This window comes from Panthera tigris, chromosome F3 (genome assembly GCF_018350195.1).
Source record: "Panthera tigris isolate Pti1 chromosome F3, P.tigris_Pti1_mat1.1, whole genome shotgun sequence".
NCBI classification, from domain to species: domain Eukaryota; kingdom Metazoa; phylum Chordata; class Mammalia; order Carnivora; family Felidae; genus Panthera; species Panthera tigris.
The window spans coordinates 1,327,503-1,344,007 of NC_056678.1; the positions used below are offsets into that span (position 1 = coordinate 1,327,503).

General features: G+C 46.9%; 1 protein-coding gene across 5 annotated transcripts in view; it reads left to right on the top strand.

The window, feature by feature from the left end:
• The first annotated feature begins 5,669 nt into the window (after positions 1-5,669).
• Positions 5,670-16,505, top strand: part of FBXO28 (F-box protein 28) — a 38,142-nt gene continuing 27,306 nt past the window's right edge. For all 5 annotated transcript variants that reach the window (XM_042975744.1, XM_042975747.1, XM_042975746.1 and 2 more), the window contains exon 1: positions 5,670-5,939. In XM_042975744.1, coding sequence (XP_042831678.1) covers positions 5,673-5,939 — 267 coding nt within the window. In that variant the 5' untranslated portion in view covers positions 5,670-5,672. The remainder of the gene's footprint in view (positions 5,940-16,505) is intronic.

Sequence of the window (16,505 nt, forward strand, 5' to 3'; positions counted from 1 at the left end):
TGAAAGATCTGAAACTATAACTCCTGAGAGAAAATCATGGAGGAAAGCTTCGTGACATTGGATGTGGCAATGATCTCTTGCCTACGACACCAAGAGCACAGGCAACATAAAGGAAAACTAGATAAATGGGACAACATCAAACTGTCAAACTTCTGTGCATCTAAGGACAGTCAACAGGGTGACAAGGTAACCCACAGAATGGGAGAAAAGATTCGCAAATCACATACCTGATGAGGGGCTAAGATCCAGAATATATAAAGAAGTCACACAACTCAACAACAACCATGAAATACACAGACCAATTAAAAACTGGACAAAGTTCCAGAGATGATATACAAACGGCCAATAAACATCTGAGAAGACGCTCACCAACACAAACAGTTCAGGAAATGCACATCAAAACCACAAGGAGGTATTACCTCACACTGACTAAAATGGCTACTGTCCAGAAAATTACAAGCGTTGGCAAGGATGGAGAGATACTGGAAACTTGTGCATTGTTGGTGGGAAAGTGAAATTAAAATAGTGTATCCGAGGGGTGTCTGGGTGGCTCAGTCGAGCTCTGCGCTGACCGTGCGGAGCCTGCTTGGGATCCTCTCTCTCTGTGCCCCTCCCCCACGCGTGGTGTCCCTGTCTCTCTCAAAATAAATAAATATACTTTAGAAAATTATAAAAAGAGAAATGGTTACGATGGTAAATTGTGTTATGTGACCTTTTACTATAATTAAAAAGGAGAGGGGCGCCTGGGTGGCTCAGTCCGGTAAGCATCGGACTTCGGCTCAGGTCATGATCTCGTGGTTGGTGAGTTCGAGCCCCGCGTCGGGTTCTGTGCTGACAGATCGGAGCCTGGGGCCTGCTTCGGATTCCAGATTCCGTGTCTCCCCATCTCTCTCTTTGCCCCTCCCCCGCTCACGCTCTGTCACTCTCAAAAAATGAATAAACATTAAAAAAACGTTTTTAAAAGGAGAAAAAATAGTTAATTACAATCTACAGAAACACTCAAACCTCTTTCAAGTTAGTCTATGGGCTCACCCTTCTTTCTCCACATTATAAACCTGCTCAAACATAGGAAAAACAACATCTGGTTTTAGTTTCCTCTTTTTCACATATAAAGCCCTTCTCCCTGTGGAGGGGCCATCGCTTACCTCACCCATCACCAAGACCCACTGCACTAGACCCAACACACCCTGACCAGGAAGGCAGACGGAAAAGGCAGGCCAAGATAACGCCCGCCCGCTGTCTGCATTACAGTAAATCGACTCGACCATCTTTAATCTGAGGAATTCGAAACTCCACCCATTTGCTATATCTGCTCATCCTCATACTTGAGACCACTGTCTTGCAAAGGTCCTCCAGTACTTTGCTGGCATAAAACCTCATTTAGAACCCCTAACTCCTACAAGTTCAAATATTTGTTTTAGTTACAAGTTATTTGTTTTGATTGGAGAGGATCTTCAAAGCGAGCATTGATTTCAATAATTGACACAAAAAAACCATATGTTTTGAAATTTTCTCTATTAAAAAAAATGTGGGTGGTTCAGTCTATCGAGCATCGGACTCTGTTTCCGCTCAGGTCACCATCTCAGGGTTCGTGAGTTTGAGCCCCGAGTCGGACTCTGTGCCGACGGTGTGAAGCCTGCTTGGGATTCTGTCTCTGTCTCTCTCTGCCCCTTCCCCGTTCACACTCTCTCTCTCTCTAAAAATAAATTAACTTTAAAAAAATGTATAGGGAATATAAGGCCACCAGATGCAATATACATAAACAGAGGACAGTTTGAATGAGCTTACTGGCAGAAAGTATTAAATTGTTTGCAAAGTTTTATTCTGTTGTGCTCATCCGTGATCACCTGCCCCAGGTTAACCAGTTGGCCACAGGTGGAAAGGCAATAGAATGCTTTTCTCACACCCCTTTCAAGCAAAACAAAACTGCATGCAGCTAGTGAATTTAAAAAACAGACAAATTAAATTAGGAAGTGATAATTCACTTTTTAAAGGATTTTCTATGCGTTTCCTTTATAATGAGAGTTCCCACAATGTATTTAAAGCATAATTCTATTTATAGGGGTCCAATTTCAATCCAATCTATTTTTTTAATGTTTACTTATTTTTGAGAGAGAGAGAGAGAGAGAGAGAGAGCACACACGCGAGCGAGCAGGGGAGTGGCAGAGAGAGATGGAGAGAGAGAATCCCAAGCAGACCCTGTGCTGTCAGTGCAGAGCCCGCCTCGGGGCCAATTCCATGAACTGGGAGATCATGACCCGAGCCAAGTCAGACACTTAACCAGGTGCCCCCCAAGCCAACCTATTAACAAAGTATCAAATTTTACTAAAACAGGGTAGAAAATAAATTTCAGACCAATTTGTAATTGGTTCTATGGAGAGCAATACGCTAGGCAGAAAGTGAAATTATAATCTATTAGGGGAGATGAAACAAACATCATAAATTTGTAAATGTATCAGAAACATTTTGGCATAAAGCATTCACTGATGCCACCGTGCCCTGGAGGTGGGGCGGGGTGGGGCAGAAAGAAAGAAAGAACTACAAAGGATTTCACAATCTGCAACAAGATAGGTGCCCAGAAGGGGGAAAGTGCGCCAAGTCAGCCAGGCCAACCACCACCCCCTCCTGTTAATCTCCTTGCTTTAGTTGACCCCCTTTTCCAAAGCCTGTTTACTCACTTAGCTTTTCCTGCAGTTTCCGCATCTACTACGCAATAGTTAGATTCCAAACCAGAGCTGCAAAACAAAGAACATACTGGAGACTTTTGAGACCCAGAACTAAGATCAGAAAGCTTCAAAAATTAGTCATTTATGCACCCTTATCTTTGTTATAGGATGAGGATACAAAAGTATGGAAATATTAAGTGCTAACCTTAAAAATAGGAGTCAGTTACTTTACCAGTGAAAGTAACTGATTGTTACTACCAGTAAAGTAACTGACTGTTGTTATTTGGGAATAACAGAGAATTGCGGTTGGGGACAGGCCCGCTTTGGCAAAAACCATAGGCAAGTCCAACAAAGAGGAGAGGAACGTTATTTTATGGACAAGAAGGAGGAAGCTGGGAGGGGTTGTTTTGAACCAAAGTCCACTGGAGAAGCATCGGGGTTGAGGGTGGTGGTGGTTTCTCAGTGGCTGAGCTGTGTGTGTGGGGGGGTGGGGGTCTCTTCTCCGAGATGCCCTCACATCTTCCCCGCACATCTTCCCCCCACATCTTCCCCGTGGCGCCTGGAATTCAGGATGCTTTCCTGTTGGGTCTGTAATTGACAGTTCTTCCTGTGATTGACCTTGAGCGGTACAGCTCCCCCTTCCAGGCTCCCCTTCTGCATCCAGAATCTGCTTTAGGGACGTTTCCCTTTATTAATTTTCACACACACACACACACAACCTTTAAATTTTTTTTTATTTTGAAATAATTGCAAGGTAGTACAAGGAACTCTTGTAAACTCTTCATCCAGATTCGCCACTTGTTAACATTTATGGTATTTGCTTTGTTAATCTCCTCTATCTATTGAACCATTTGAGAGCAAGTTGAGATATGGCCCTCTACCCCTAAAACTTCAATGTGTATTTCCTAAGAAGAACATTTTCTTACGAGATCACAATTATCCAAATCAAAAAATGAAATATGATTACATTATCTAATACATAGCCCATATTCAAATTTTGCCAACTGTCACAATAATGTTCTTTAGAGCTATTTTTCCTAATCCAGGATCACCCGTTAATTTAGTTATTTTATCTCCTTAGTCCCTTTTAATCTGGCACAAATCCTTAGTCTTTGTCTTTCATGACAATACTGTTTTTACAGAGCACTGATCAATTATCCAGATTTGCCTACCTCAAATAAAGGTTATGCCTTTTTTTTCTTTTTTGCAGGAATGTTATGTTGTGTCACATCCTCAGGAGGTACATGATGTCCATTCCTCCCATAACTCCTGATATTAATACTGATGATTTGGATACGATAGTGGCCACCGAATTTCTCTATTGTAAACTTCTTTTTTATCTTTGCGATGAACATGTAACTTGTGGGCAATTATTTTGAGACTACCTAAATATTAGATTCCACATCACACCTTTACTTTCTCAGCTTAGTATTTTTTTGATGATTCCCGCCTAAATCAACTTAAAATGTTTATTTATTTATTTTCAGAGACAGAGAGCAAGAGAATGAGTCCCAAGCAGCCTCCGCCAACCCAGGGCTCCATCCCACCACCCTGAGACCATGACCTGAGTCAGAGGCTTAACGGATTGAGCCACTCAAGCCCCCCTAAATCAAGTTTTTAATTGAGATATAATTCATATATTCTAAAAATCACTTTAACATTTCAGGGTACTCACAAGGTTGTGCTCCCTCTATCTCAGACTCTGAAGCGCCTTCATCCCCGGCCCCACAGAACGCATCTTCCTCCCCTCTGCCCCCCAAGTCCCCGCTCCTCCGGCCCCGCTCCTTCTTCCTCACCCCAGCAGGACCCTGGCCGCAGCAGGAAGCAGCTCCCTCCCCCGCATCCCCCCCCCCCAGCCCTGCACACATCTCCCCCAGCCCATTACCCAGCAGGGCGGCCCCGCACCCCACCATCACCCAGCAGCACCCCGGCCTTGCACCCCGCCAGCAGCCAGCAGCACCCCGGCCTCGCACCCCGCCATCACCCAGCAGGACGGCCCCGCACTCCCCATCACCCAGCAGCACCCCGGCCCCGCACCCCGCCATCACCCAGCAGTAACCCGGCCCCACACCCCCAATCACACAACAGGCCGGCCCTGCACCCGCCATCACCTAGCAGCAACCCGGCCCCACACCCCCCATCACCCAGCAGGACGGCCCCGTACCCGCCATCACCCAGCAGCACCTTGGCCCCGCACCCCCCCATCACCCAGCAGCACCCCGGCCCCGCACCCCGCCATCACCCAACAGCACCCCGGCCCCGCACCCGCCATCACCCAACAGCACCCCGGCCCCGCACCCTCCATCACCCAGCAGTACGCCGGCCCCACAGCCCCCATCACCCAACAGGACGGCCCCGCACCCGCCGTCACCCAGCAGCACCCCGGCCCCGCACCACCCCCCCCCACATCACCCAGCAGCACCCCAGCCCCACAGCAGGAAGCAGCTCCCTCTCCTGCATCCCCTCCCGCTTCCCCCTTCCCCGCCCCCTCCGCGCCACGGACTAGGCTGCAGACTTCCAGAAGAGTGTTGTCCCTTGGACCTGGTTTCTGTCATTTAGCTTGATGTCGTCAAGGTTCTTCCACTTGCTTATTGCAATCAGTACCTCACTCCTGTTACCTGCCTAAAATAATCACTCCTGGGTCCGCGGAAACCACGACTCTGAGCCGCGTCCCACCTGCACTCAGGCGACACTGTGGCCACCGTCCCGCGTCAGGGGGCGCGCCAAGAAACGCGCTCCGGCGGACAGCACTTCAACCGGCCGGGCTCCCTCGCGCTCCGGCCCTGGGCGGCTTCGGGTCGCCTTCCCGGGGCGGACACGGCCCGACCCCGCCTCCCGGCCGCGAAGACCTGCGACCTCCGCGGCGACCTCCGCGGCTCTCTCCGCGCGTCCCCGCGCAGGCTCCGCCCCTCCGGCGCCCCGCCCCGCCCCGCGCCCAGGCGGAAGTGACGCACCGGAAGCGCCCCTGGGCCCCTTGCAGTGGGGGGAAGGCATCAAACCCCCAAGATGGCGGCGGCGTCGGAGGAGCGGATGGCTGAGGAAGGAGGCGGCGGCCACGGCGACGGCGGCCCCTGTGCGGCCGCCGGCTCTGCCCAGCGCCTGCCGCCCCCGCCCCCGGCCCCGGCCCCGCAGCCGGGCTCCCAGGCGCCCCCGGCCCCGCCGCTGGCTCCCGACCAGCTGCCTCAGAACAACACGCTGGTGGCGCTGCCCATCGTAGCCATCGAGAACATCCTCAGCTTTATGTCCTACGACGAAATTAGCCAGCTCCGCCTGGTGAGGCCCCCGCGGGACCCCCGCCGCCCCCTCCGCCGGCCGCGGTCCGGGGAGGGGGCGGAGAGGCGAGCGCGTCCCCGGGGAGGGAGGCGCAGCCGGCTCCGGGACGCGGAGTCCGGGCGCCGGTCAGCGGGGTCGCCCCCCCTTCCCGCCGCGGGGTCGGGACGGCGGGGCCCGGGAAGCGGGGCGGGAGTTGGGCGCCCCGCCGCCGCCGCCGCGCCCGAGCGCCGACCTCGCGGCTCCGGTCGCCGCCTTTTGTGCCCCACCTTCCAGCCCCCCGGCCGGGCCGCGCCAGGTTCGGCTCGTCCGTGGGGATCACGCACTGTGCCCCCCTCCGCCCCCTAGGTTTCCCTGCTGGTCAGGCCTCCCCGACCCCGGTGGGCGCCCGGAGGGGCGGGAACGCGACCCGGCTGGCCGGTGACGGAGCCCGGCTGGGCCTCGCCCCGACCCTCCCCACCCCCGGGCCGCGCCGGGTCTCCCGGCCGTTTCCTAACTAGTGACCCCGGGCCCCCGGCCGCCGGCTCTGGGGGACGCCGTGCCCCCCACCCCCACCCCCACCCCGGAGCCGCGGAGGTTCCGCGATCTGTGCCGTCAGGATCCTACCGCGCGCCGAGCTTCGGCCGAGGGCTTGACGAACGGCTCAGCTGAGGGAGAGGTTGTGCTTCCTGTCGGTGGGTTTGTCTCCAAGTGGGAAGGAGGTTGAAGGAGGTGGACATTTTGAAGGGACTGCAGGCCGGTTCTGCGTCGAAGCGAAATCCGGGCTCGGGGTGGCTTCTGAGAGGACAAAGACGGACTTCTGGATGCGCTGTGCGCGGCAGCTTCCCGTCGACCGGCCGCGTTCACACCTGCAGCTCCGGCTTGGCCATGACCGCGCTGTGTGGGAGGGAGACCGGGCTTCTGAAAGGAAAGTGGACGAATTGTGATTCAGACCGACGGCCGGTGTTCTTTCTCGCCGTCCCGGGCTGCAGGGCGGAGAATTCTTCCGCCGGAAAGCGCCGTTTCAAAACTGGGTGTCCCCGAGTTCCCAGAGCATGGCACCCTGGAAGTCCCTGTGGAATCTCCAGCGTTCCCTCGGGTTGGTAAAGCACGGTGTCCGATCGGGCTTCCTGCCGTCCTGTCTTGCGTCTGCGGGTCGAGCCTCTGAGCCAGACAATGGCTCTGGAGAGCTTGGCGCGGTCACACTTCTGTAGGTGTGGAGGACACGGTTCCTTTCTCAGTCGTTCGCTTTTTCAGAAACTAAAAGCATTTTTAAAGGGGGGGAGCTGGCTTCTTTCGGGACAGAGTTAAAATGCACCCCAGTTTATTGATGAATGACATCTTTCCAGGGAAATACTGAGCTGCATTCTTAAGCGGTCACCTGTCCCAAGCTTTTAAGGATACGATTTGTGGTCTCAAACAAGGATTTTTCATGGGGAGTCCCTTAGCATCCCCTGCCCCACCATCACCCCCCACCCCCAGCCCAAAAGGTTCTGCCGCCAATTGTATGTCTCAAAGAGGGGTGCTTTTTCCCTCTGGTTTAGGAATGAGGAAATTCCTCTGCTTACTTAAGATCGGTAGATGATTCTTAGATTAAGTGGGTAATCTTTTGTGGGGATTTGGAAACGTCTTTGGTTTCAGAGTCATTGGTTTGGTGTCCTAAGGCACAATTCAGGTAGCATTATAAAAGAAAGATGTTCTTTCTTGCCACTAGATGTCAGCATTAATTTAGTTGTGGTCTTTATGAAACTGGCAGTCTAGAAGCTGTGTGGCGGGTGCAGGGGGTGCCTGCCGTGCCCTTTCCGGCCAAGTGGCCGTTTGTACCTAAAGAACTGTTGGCCAGAAACTCCAGGAACTTCAGTGTGGGTGCTGCTATCTGGAGCATCAGTTTCTTAGCTCCTTTCATTTCTAAGTGTGTGGGGCTTGTTTGTTTGTTTGTTTGTTTGGTGGAATTAAGGCTGGATATGCTTTGAAGAGAGCGATATTAATTAAGAACAGAATTAGCTTCCGTAAAGCTAAATGTCAACTACCCAGCAGTTGATGTTGGGATATTTGGGGTTTTTCTTCCTTCCCAGGTTACTTGCCTTACTAGGACCTCAACTGTAACTGTTAGCACCTAAACTAGGTGCCCAACAGGCACAAAAGATTTGCTCTCAAAACGTTGAAATTGCTAAAATAACATTCTCGAATTCTCTGTGCACTTTGGTTGGTGTAGTCTTTGCTTCCTGTGACCACGAATAATTTAAATTTGACTCCGCAGTCTGGCTACTTCCAAGGGATTGTGCAAATAGCCTGTTGAATTGTTGGGGTTTCCCTGCCATTGACTGTTACTCCAAAAATATGCCCAGAGTGCCCAGAGCCTGGAAATCCTGGTTACACAGAAATAGTTCTTTAAATATTTAACTCTTCCAACATACTTAAAATTATTTGGCCAAATAGAACTTTTGAAATGACAAAACTTGTACTTTGAGTTGTTTTTCCAGTAGATCAGACAGATTTGTGCTGATGCAGCTTTAGACCGTCACCTAGGCCCCCTTGACAAGTTTGAGAGTTTTTGAAACAAGTAGCAAAGGTTAAGAAGTGAGTTCCTGCCCTGTTAGGGAGCATGTCTAAGCCAGGCTTGAGCGCAGAGCTCCGACTGGTGAGCACGGTGTTCTCACTCACTGAATCATGAATGCGACAGGCATTTTCAAAGATGTTTTAGCGAGATCCTAGGAGTTTCTTCCTGTGCGGTTTGAGCGTAGCTCCTGTAAATTTAATGGAACCCTATTAGCGGTTCAGGTCATAAGTACGACTAAAGGTTAAATTCAGAAGGCTTGCTCGTTATCTAGAAGGAAATCTTTTGGTAGGTAACCAAATGCAGACATACTTTATCCCAAGGTATTGCCTTAGACACTCTAGCTACTTAAATCTGTTCCCCGTTTATAGTTCCTTTTCCAGCTTGTGTTCAAATATGCTAGAAAACTGTAGTCACAGAGAAGGTTGATTGGTAGAAAATACAAAGGATAATGAGAAACAGTTATTCTTTATTTTTTAATAGCCAAGCTGTTTTCCTCATCTCTGTTGTTCTGTAACATTTTTTTTTTTTTTAAATCCGGGACATCTTTACACTCTTAAAAGTTATTGAGAACCTAAGAGCTTACCTTAGAAAATTCTAGAAGACACAGGAACACAGGAATAGACAGTACATACTTCATCAGCTGTCAAAAAATGTTATCACGTGTCCTGTTGCCTCTGGAAAAGTCCACTATATGTTATAAAAGAACGAGAGTAAAAGTGGCAAGTTACATCTTGGTATTAGGAAGATAGTTCGTCCTCACAGACTCTCAAAAGGATCTTGGGGATCCCAGGGGTCCCTAGAGCACACTTGGAGAAGCACGGCTCTTTGTTGCGGTGTTACAGAGAATATATTCTCTGTATTGCTGATTTGTGGCTCCCCCCTCCCCATCTCATCATTACGTTATTTTTATTGCCAGGTACTTAAGTACAGGTACATGATTATAACATGTGGGGGACACTTCATTATTCCTGAAGATTCTAGTCTGAAAGAGGGTTTCAGTCAGTAAGCCTGCCCGCAGGATCATGAAAACAGAAGGAGCATACTTACAGGGCGGCAGATAACAAGTGCAAAGATGATAAATACAAGAATGTTGACGTTATTCAGGAGAGGCTCCCTCAAGATGAGTTTTTGTCCAGTTAGTAACAGCGAAAGAACGTTCCTGGCGGAAACAAAAATGACATACGGTGTGACGAAGTGCTTGGAGCAGGGTGACTAATCAGAGCAGCGAGAGGATTGTGTGGCGTGTCATATGACCTACGGCAATGGTCAGGCTCCCCCTCCCTTTGCCCTTTTTCATGTCACAGACCGGCCAGATTTAAGAAGCTGTTTTGAGAAGCTCCAGCGTGGACAACTTTTGGGAGGGGGGGTGGTCAGGTGAAGACATCAGGAAACAACCCGCACCCCTTCGTGTCATCATTTCCTGACCGGGGCCAGAGGCACCTGCGCGCCCCGCATGCAGGGTGTGCGGGTTCTCGCGGGGTGGGAGAAGGTGCTAGCTTCAAAGGATGGCCTGTGCGTACGGTCCAGTCTCTTGACGTTTGAGACTAGGAGCGAAAGATCACCTTTGCAAGAGGTTTCTCCCGGGCACCTCCTTCCAGCGTCTGGCACGAAGGTTGATTGAAACCAGCATCGTCGAGCTGTTGGGTTTCCCAGATACCCCGGTCCTGCAAGCACGCCTCTTCTGTCCGCAGCCGCTCCTGCCTGTCTTCGGGGTACACCGTCCTGTTAGCACCTCGGGAAAGCGTCTGGGATTCTTGCCTGAACTTGACCCCCTCCTGTTCCTCGGAGTTGTCTCCGGAAGGGCCGGTCGGGCACTGAATTTAGGCTCCTATACCCTTTCATCGGGGATCCTTCATAGTCTGTGATTCTGTATCAGTATTCAGTATTTGTTGAATAAATGAAATCGTTTTCTCTCTCTCTCTCTCTCTCTCTCTTTTTGAAGTTTTTTACTTACTTTGAGAGAGAGGGAGGGAGAGAATCCCAAGCAGGCTCTGCACTGTCAGCAAAGGGCCCAATGCAGGGCTCGGCCTCACAAACTGTGAGATCATGACCTGGGCCAAAACCAAGAGTCAGACGCTTAACCAGCTGAGCCACGCAGGCGCCCCTGAATCGTTCTAAAAAGCGCTTCACTGCCCTGTGTGATGAACACAACATAAATGTTGTTGTGAGGAGAATGTATTTTCTGTTACAAATTATAGCAGAGCTGAAACGTGAGCTGCTTCGTATTTACCTCCAACAGACAAGATGAGAAAATGTTTTAATTTAGGAGCATTTTAAGAAGCTTGAGTGAAAAATTGTCTTTTTTTTTTTTTTTAACATTTATTTATTTTTTAAAGAGAGTGCGTAAGCAGGGGAGGGCAGAGAGGGAGGGAGACACAATCTGAAGCAGGCTCCAGGCTCCGAGCTGTCCACACAGAGCCCGATGCGGGGCTCGAACCCACGAACTGTGAGATCATGACCTGAGCAAAAGCCGGACACTTAACCCGCTGAGCCCCCCAGGCGCCCAGAAAAATACTCTTAATGATAACAAACATTGATAAGATGATATGAAGCTAGTGTATAGTTAGTGAGTAGCTGTCTGCAGGAGAACAAGAGAGCAAGACAGAGACAGAGTGAGCGGCAGAAGGGCAGAGAGGGAGGGAGAGACAGAATCCCAAGCAGGCTCTGCACTGTCAGCACAAACCCGACTCGGGGCTCGATCCCACAGACCTCGAGGTCATGACCTGAGCCAAAATCAACAATTGATTGCTGAACTGACTGAGCCACCCAGGCGCCCCAGAAGAGCTTTTCTCTTTGGCTTTTAGGAGGCATTATAGAAATCCTGGGAACAGGCTTTTCTTCCTGATTGTTTTGCTCAGTCTAATAGTAAATTTATATTTTCTTTCCAAGTGAACATCTACGGGGGATACCCAAAAAATGTAAAAGTTGTGATTCTAGTACATAATTAACTCTGTGTCTCTTTATATGGTATTGTATATTAGATAATCCATGCCACGGAAGCACAATTTTTAAGTGATTTGTTACCCATCATTAACTTTTTGCCACATTTGCTTTATCTCTTTCAGTTGTCTGATCATTCTCTCCCTCTCTAAATCTACACACAGATTATTTATTTCACTAAACCATTTGAAAGTAAAATGCAAATAAAATGACATTTTTGTCCTTTTTGTGATCACACTATTATCACTTTCCAGGGATTTAAAATTACATTTTACATTTTAATTTCTCAATTGTCCCCAAAATGTCCCTATAGTGTTTTTTTGGTTTTTTGTTTTTTTTGGTGGATGATAAGTGCTTTGAATCTAATAAAACATTTGTCTCTTTAGAACATTCTCCCTACTTTTTTCATTCTTCCACGCAGTTGGCATTTTGAAGAATCAGGACAGATGGCTTATAAAATGTTTTACAGTGCAGATTTGTCTCATTGTTTTCTGGTTTTTGAACTTTGGAAGAATTCTAGAAAGATTTTGGTCTAGCGCCATCTCTCTAACTTCAGCACTGTGGGGAGAACGCCCACCGATGTCCTTGAGACCTCATGTTGCCTGCTCAAGAAGTCCTACTTGAGGCCGCTGCTGACAGTCCCTGCCGCAGGACAGTGTTAGTGAGACCGCAATCAGTTGAGAGTAATTAGGGTAATTATTTCCATCTCTATGCCGCCGATTGCTAAATTTAAGAAGATACTAATTAGAAGCCTGAATTCTTAATTTTCCTTTTGCCACTGAATGGTGTGGTGACTTTGTGCAAATTACATAATTTCTTAATGTCTCCATGTCCTCACTGAAGGTTCTGGTGTCTTAAGTTCCTTCCAGTTTGAGGGTTATTAGTAAGCAGCCTAATCTTTGGTAATAGCTTCTGGATTCATTGGAGAAAAACATCAAGTATTCAGTTCACTTGAGAATGTAGACCATGAAATAAGTACATGAAAAATGTGGTTCCATTACAATATTTCCTTGATTCTAAGATACAGCTTCAGATTTTAACATTTTTGAAATCAGAATGTGTCTTGATCAACTTATATGTAGATTTGTGTAGCAGTGCTTATGTCCCCCCCCCCCCCAGAAGAGCTTTTGTTAAATTGGTAGCATCTTAAAGTCTCTATAACATCTTAAACAAAATCAAAGTCCACCATTTTATATTCCAAGGCATTCTAAGACATCTGAAGAAGAAATGCTGCCAGTTATAATTCTAGGACCATTTCCAATGTCAAATGTTAAAATATGCAAAAATGTGCATCTTAGAATCAGCCAAGATTTTGATATTAAGATTAGGTTTAACAGGGAAATTGTGGGTCGCACACATTGACGGCGTACGTGTCTTGCATCGTCAAGGACCGTGGTGGCACAACATGTCAGAAAAGATTTCTAAACAGAGTGAAGAAAAATTTTCATTACTACTTATGTTAGAAAATGATGAAAAAGATACACGGCATTTTAAATCTTGAAGTACTTAACAAGGAAAAACCACATCTGTTCTCTCAAAGCGGGACAGCAAGAGGGATCGAAACCCAATGTCCCCATTAGAGGCTGATATTCCATCAGCTCCCTTCTATATTGATAGTGTAGGTTTTGGCTGACCTATAAATGTCATGGTAGTTTTTGACAGAGTCATCATCTTTGTATATTAGACTTCAGAATTGTATTTTACTGTCTTGGGCAAATGGCTGAATTGCTAGGATTTTTGTTTTGTTTTAATAAACCAGGGAAATAAATACTCTTCCCTTTAGCTTTGGGAAATTCTTAAACTACCCATATGTATAAAGCTATATTTTAAATGAGATAATTTTGCATTGCAAGCTAGCATACATAATCAGGTATCGCAGGGGAAATTAGCATACAGTTGACCTTTGAACAACACAAGGGTTAGGGGCACCAACCACGATGGATTTGAAAATCCACATAGAACTTTTGACCCCCCCCTCCCCCCGCAAAAGCTCAACTACTAATAGCTTACTGCTGATCAGGAGCCTCACCGGTGACATAAGCAGTCCATTAACACATGTTTCAGGTGTTGCACATATCATATGCCTTATTCTTATGATAAAGTAAGCTAGAGAAAAGAAATTATTTACAGTTAAATAATCTTTAAAAAAAATCATAAGGAAGAGAACATACATTTACAGAGCTGTACTGAATTTATCCACAAAAAGAAAAAAGAAAAATGCATGTATAGGTGGCCCCGTGCACTTCAAATCTGTGTTGTTCGGGGCCCAACTGTTCAGAGGCCACTTTGCTTCTTTCTGAATTCTCCACAAAGATATATGATCCGTTGTATCTTTGTTTTTGTGCTACTGGTCAGTCCATGCTTATCAAACATCCAGGAAAGAAAGAATACCGCTTTAAAGGCTGATCTTTTCCTACAGTATTGACTAATGCTTAAAATATTTTTGACTTCAGCTTTTTCGGTGCTGTTCCAATTTGTCTGTCTTTGTGACCTCCTGTTTTCTCTTTTTACCAGCTTTTTTTTTTTCAAGTTTATTTATTTTGATAGGAACACCCTGGAGGGGAAGAGGGAGGAAGGGAGAAAGAGAGAGAGAGAGAGAGAGAGAGAGAGAGAGAGAGAGAGAGAGAGAGAGAGAATGAATGAATCCCAAGCAGGCTCCACACTGTCAGCATGGAGCCCAATGCGGGGCTCAAACTCACAAAGCATGAGATCATATGACCTGAGCCAAAACCAAGAGGCAAGACGCTCAACCGATTGAGCTACCCAGATGCCCCATCTTTTTACCAGCTTTTAACATTAAATATTACTTGAGGGGCACCTGGGTGGCTCAGTCCGTTAAGCATCTGACTTCTGCCCAGGTCATGATCTCCCGGTTTGTGAGTTCATGCCCTGTGTTGGGATCTCTGCTGTCAGAGCAGAGCCCACTTCGTATCCTCTGTCCCCTTCTCTCTCTCTGCCCCTCCCCTGCTCATGCTCTCTCTCTCTCAAAAATAAAATAAACACTTTTTTAAAATGTTGAGACTCTGTATATAAGCCTTTATTTTCTTATCTTCCATTTCTTCCTTTGGGGGTTCATCTTCATGGATTTTCTGGACCCACATCTTTGGTCCTAATAGATTTTCTGCTTACAGAAAATGACCATTCTCCATACAAGATCTTTCCCAAAATGGGCAGTCTTTTTAAAGTTCTTTCTCATTACTGATTTCTCTGCTCCAAGTATTTCACTCAGCTTTGCCTGCACATCTGCTCTGTCGTCACTATTTGCTCAGTGGCGTATTCACTCCAGACCCTGTGCCTTCGCACGGGCCACACCTCTATCTTAGGCCCTTTGTCCTCTTGAATGGAGCACTGGTTCTTCAGGTTTAGTCCTGGGATCCCAAAGCGGTTCCCAAGACCCTTTGAAGGAGTCTGTAAGATCTAAAATATTTTCATTATACTACTAAGCTGTTCTTGCCCATTTTTCACTCGCCTTCTTTCACAAGTGGACAGAGCTTTCCAGTAGCTGTTGCGACATTAGATGATGTCAGCAAACCGAGAGTTCATGAAATGTATCCTTGTATATTATGATTTCTAGAATTTTCCAAGGTAATATCTCAGTAGATTGAATACAGAAGCAGATATGATATTTTACTTCCTCTAAAGCCACATATCAAAGAGATTTGCAAAAATGGAACTCACTAGATACTTTTAGAAGAGTTATTTTTCCTTTAAAAGTTATTTATGTTGGGGCACCTGGCTCGCTCAGTCGGGGGAGCATGGGACTCTTGATCTCGGGATTGTGGGTTCAAGCCCCACGTTGGGTGTAGAGATTACAAAAAATAAACGTTAAAAGTTATCTTGATACATATTGTTTTTATTACTGTCATTTTCTTTAATAGACATTGAAGGTATGTTGACAGTTGGTTTATTTTAGTTAGAAACAGATCCCTCCAGGGCAGCTGGGTGGCTCAGTGGGTCAAGCATTAGACTTCAGCTCAGGTCATGATCTTGTGGTTTGTGAGTTCGAGCCCCACATCAGGTGAGCATGAGCCCCACTTCTCTCTTCCTTCTCTCTATGCCCTTCGCTCACTTGTGCCCTCTTTCTACCAAAAAGGAAGGGGGGGGTAGAATCCCACCATATTTTAAAATACCATTTATTAAGAATTACTCAGTACTTAAAATTTGCTGTTCTTGTTTTCAAATTGAAAAGCAGTGTTTCTTAACACATTTCATCTGGTGTGTTGTGAATTAGGAAGCCCATAGTATTTAGTACTAGAGCAGTAAAGCCTTCATTGTCCAGGTTGCCAGAATTTGTGTGTCTGTGTTCTCAGGGGAAAACAGACACCAAGGATTTCATCAGCATTTCCGTTTCAACAAGGGTTTGTCCAGCGTTTGTGCTTGGGCACCACGAGAGATGGGAAGAAGCATATGACAAGCCCACCTGCTTGACTTGGCCTTGGTACAGATTTACCTGTGTCGTGCACTCTCAGTGTCCACACTATGCAGTGAGAGCTGGTGTTCAAGTTGATGGCGCCGAGTCACTGCCAAATTCTCAGGGATCAAAGAAGAAATGGATTTTGTGTAGCAGGTTGTGTTAGGATAACAAAGGTGCCGGGATGTCGCAGAAATCTAGCATCTATGGAACAAAGTTTTCAAATTAGTACTAAGTTCAACAAAGTTTATTTAATGCAATCTTTACATAGTACTTTAGAGTTTACCAAGTGATTTTAGCGTCTATTGTTTCATTTAATCCTAATGATCTCCCTGGGAGTTAGATGCTGCCCACCTTTTACACACGGTAGCTGACTTGCTCAAGAATGTGTAGAAGTCAGGGTCCACTTTAGATGTTCTGACTATGATTTTGTGCTTTTACTCTATAAAAAGCACAGTATTCCTCAAAGATTCAAAATATTCAGGATTCTGCTACATATGTTAAAATATGTCATGGAGACTATGGTAGTCTAGCAGAGACTAACTCTCTGTAGTTAACCCTGACTGGTAGAAATAAGAATTCTCATTCTGATTATAGGTGATATAAACTTTATGAGAGGTTGGACTTAAGTTTGAATACACATTTTTAGCTAAAGGAGAATTTTCTTTTTTCAAACTTG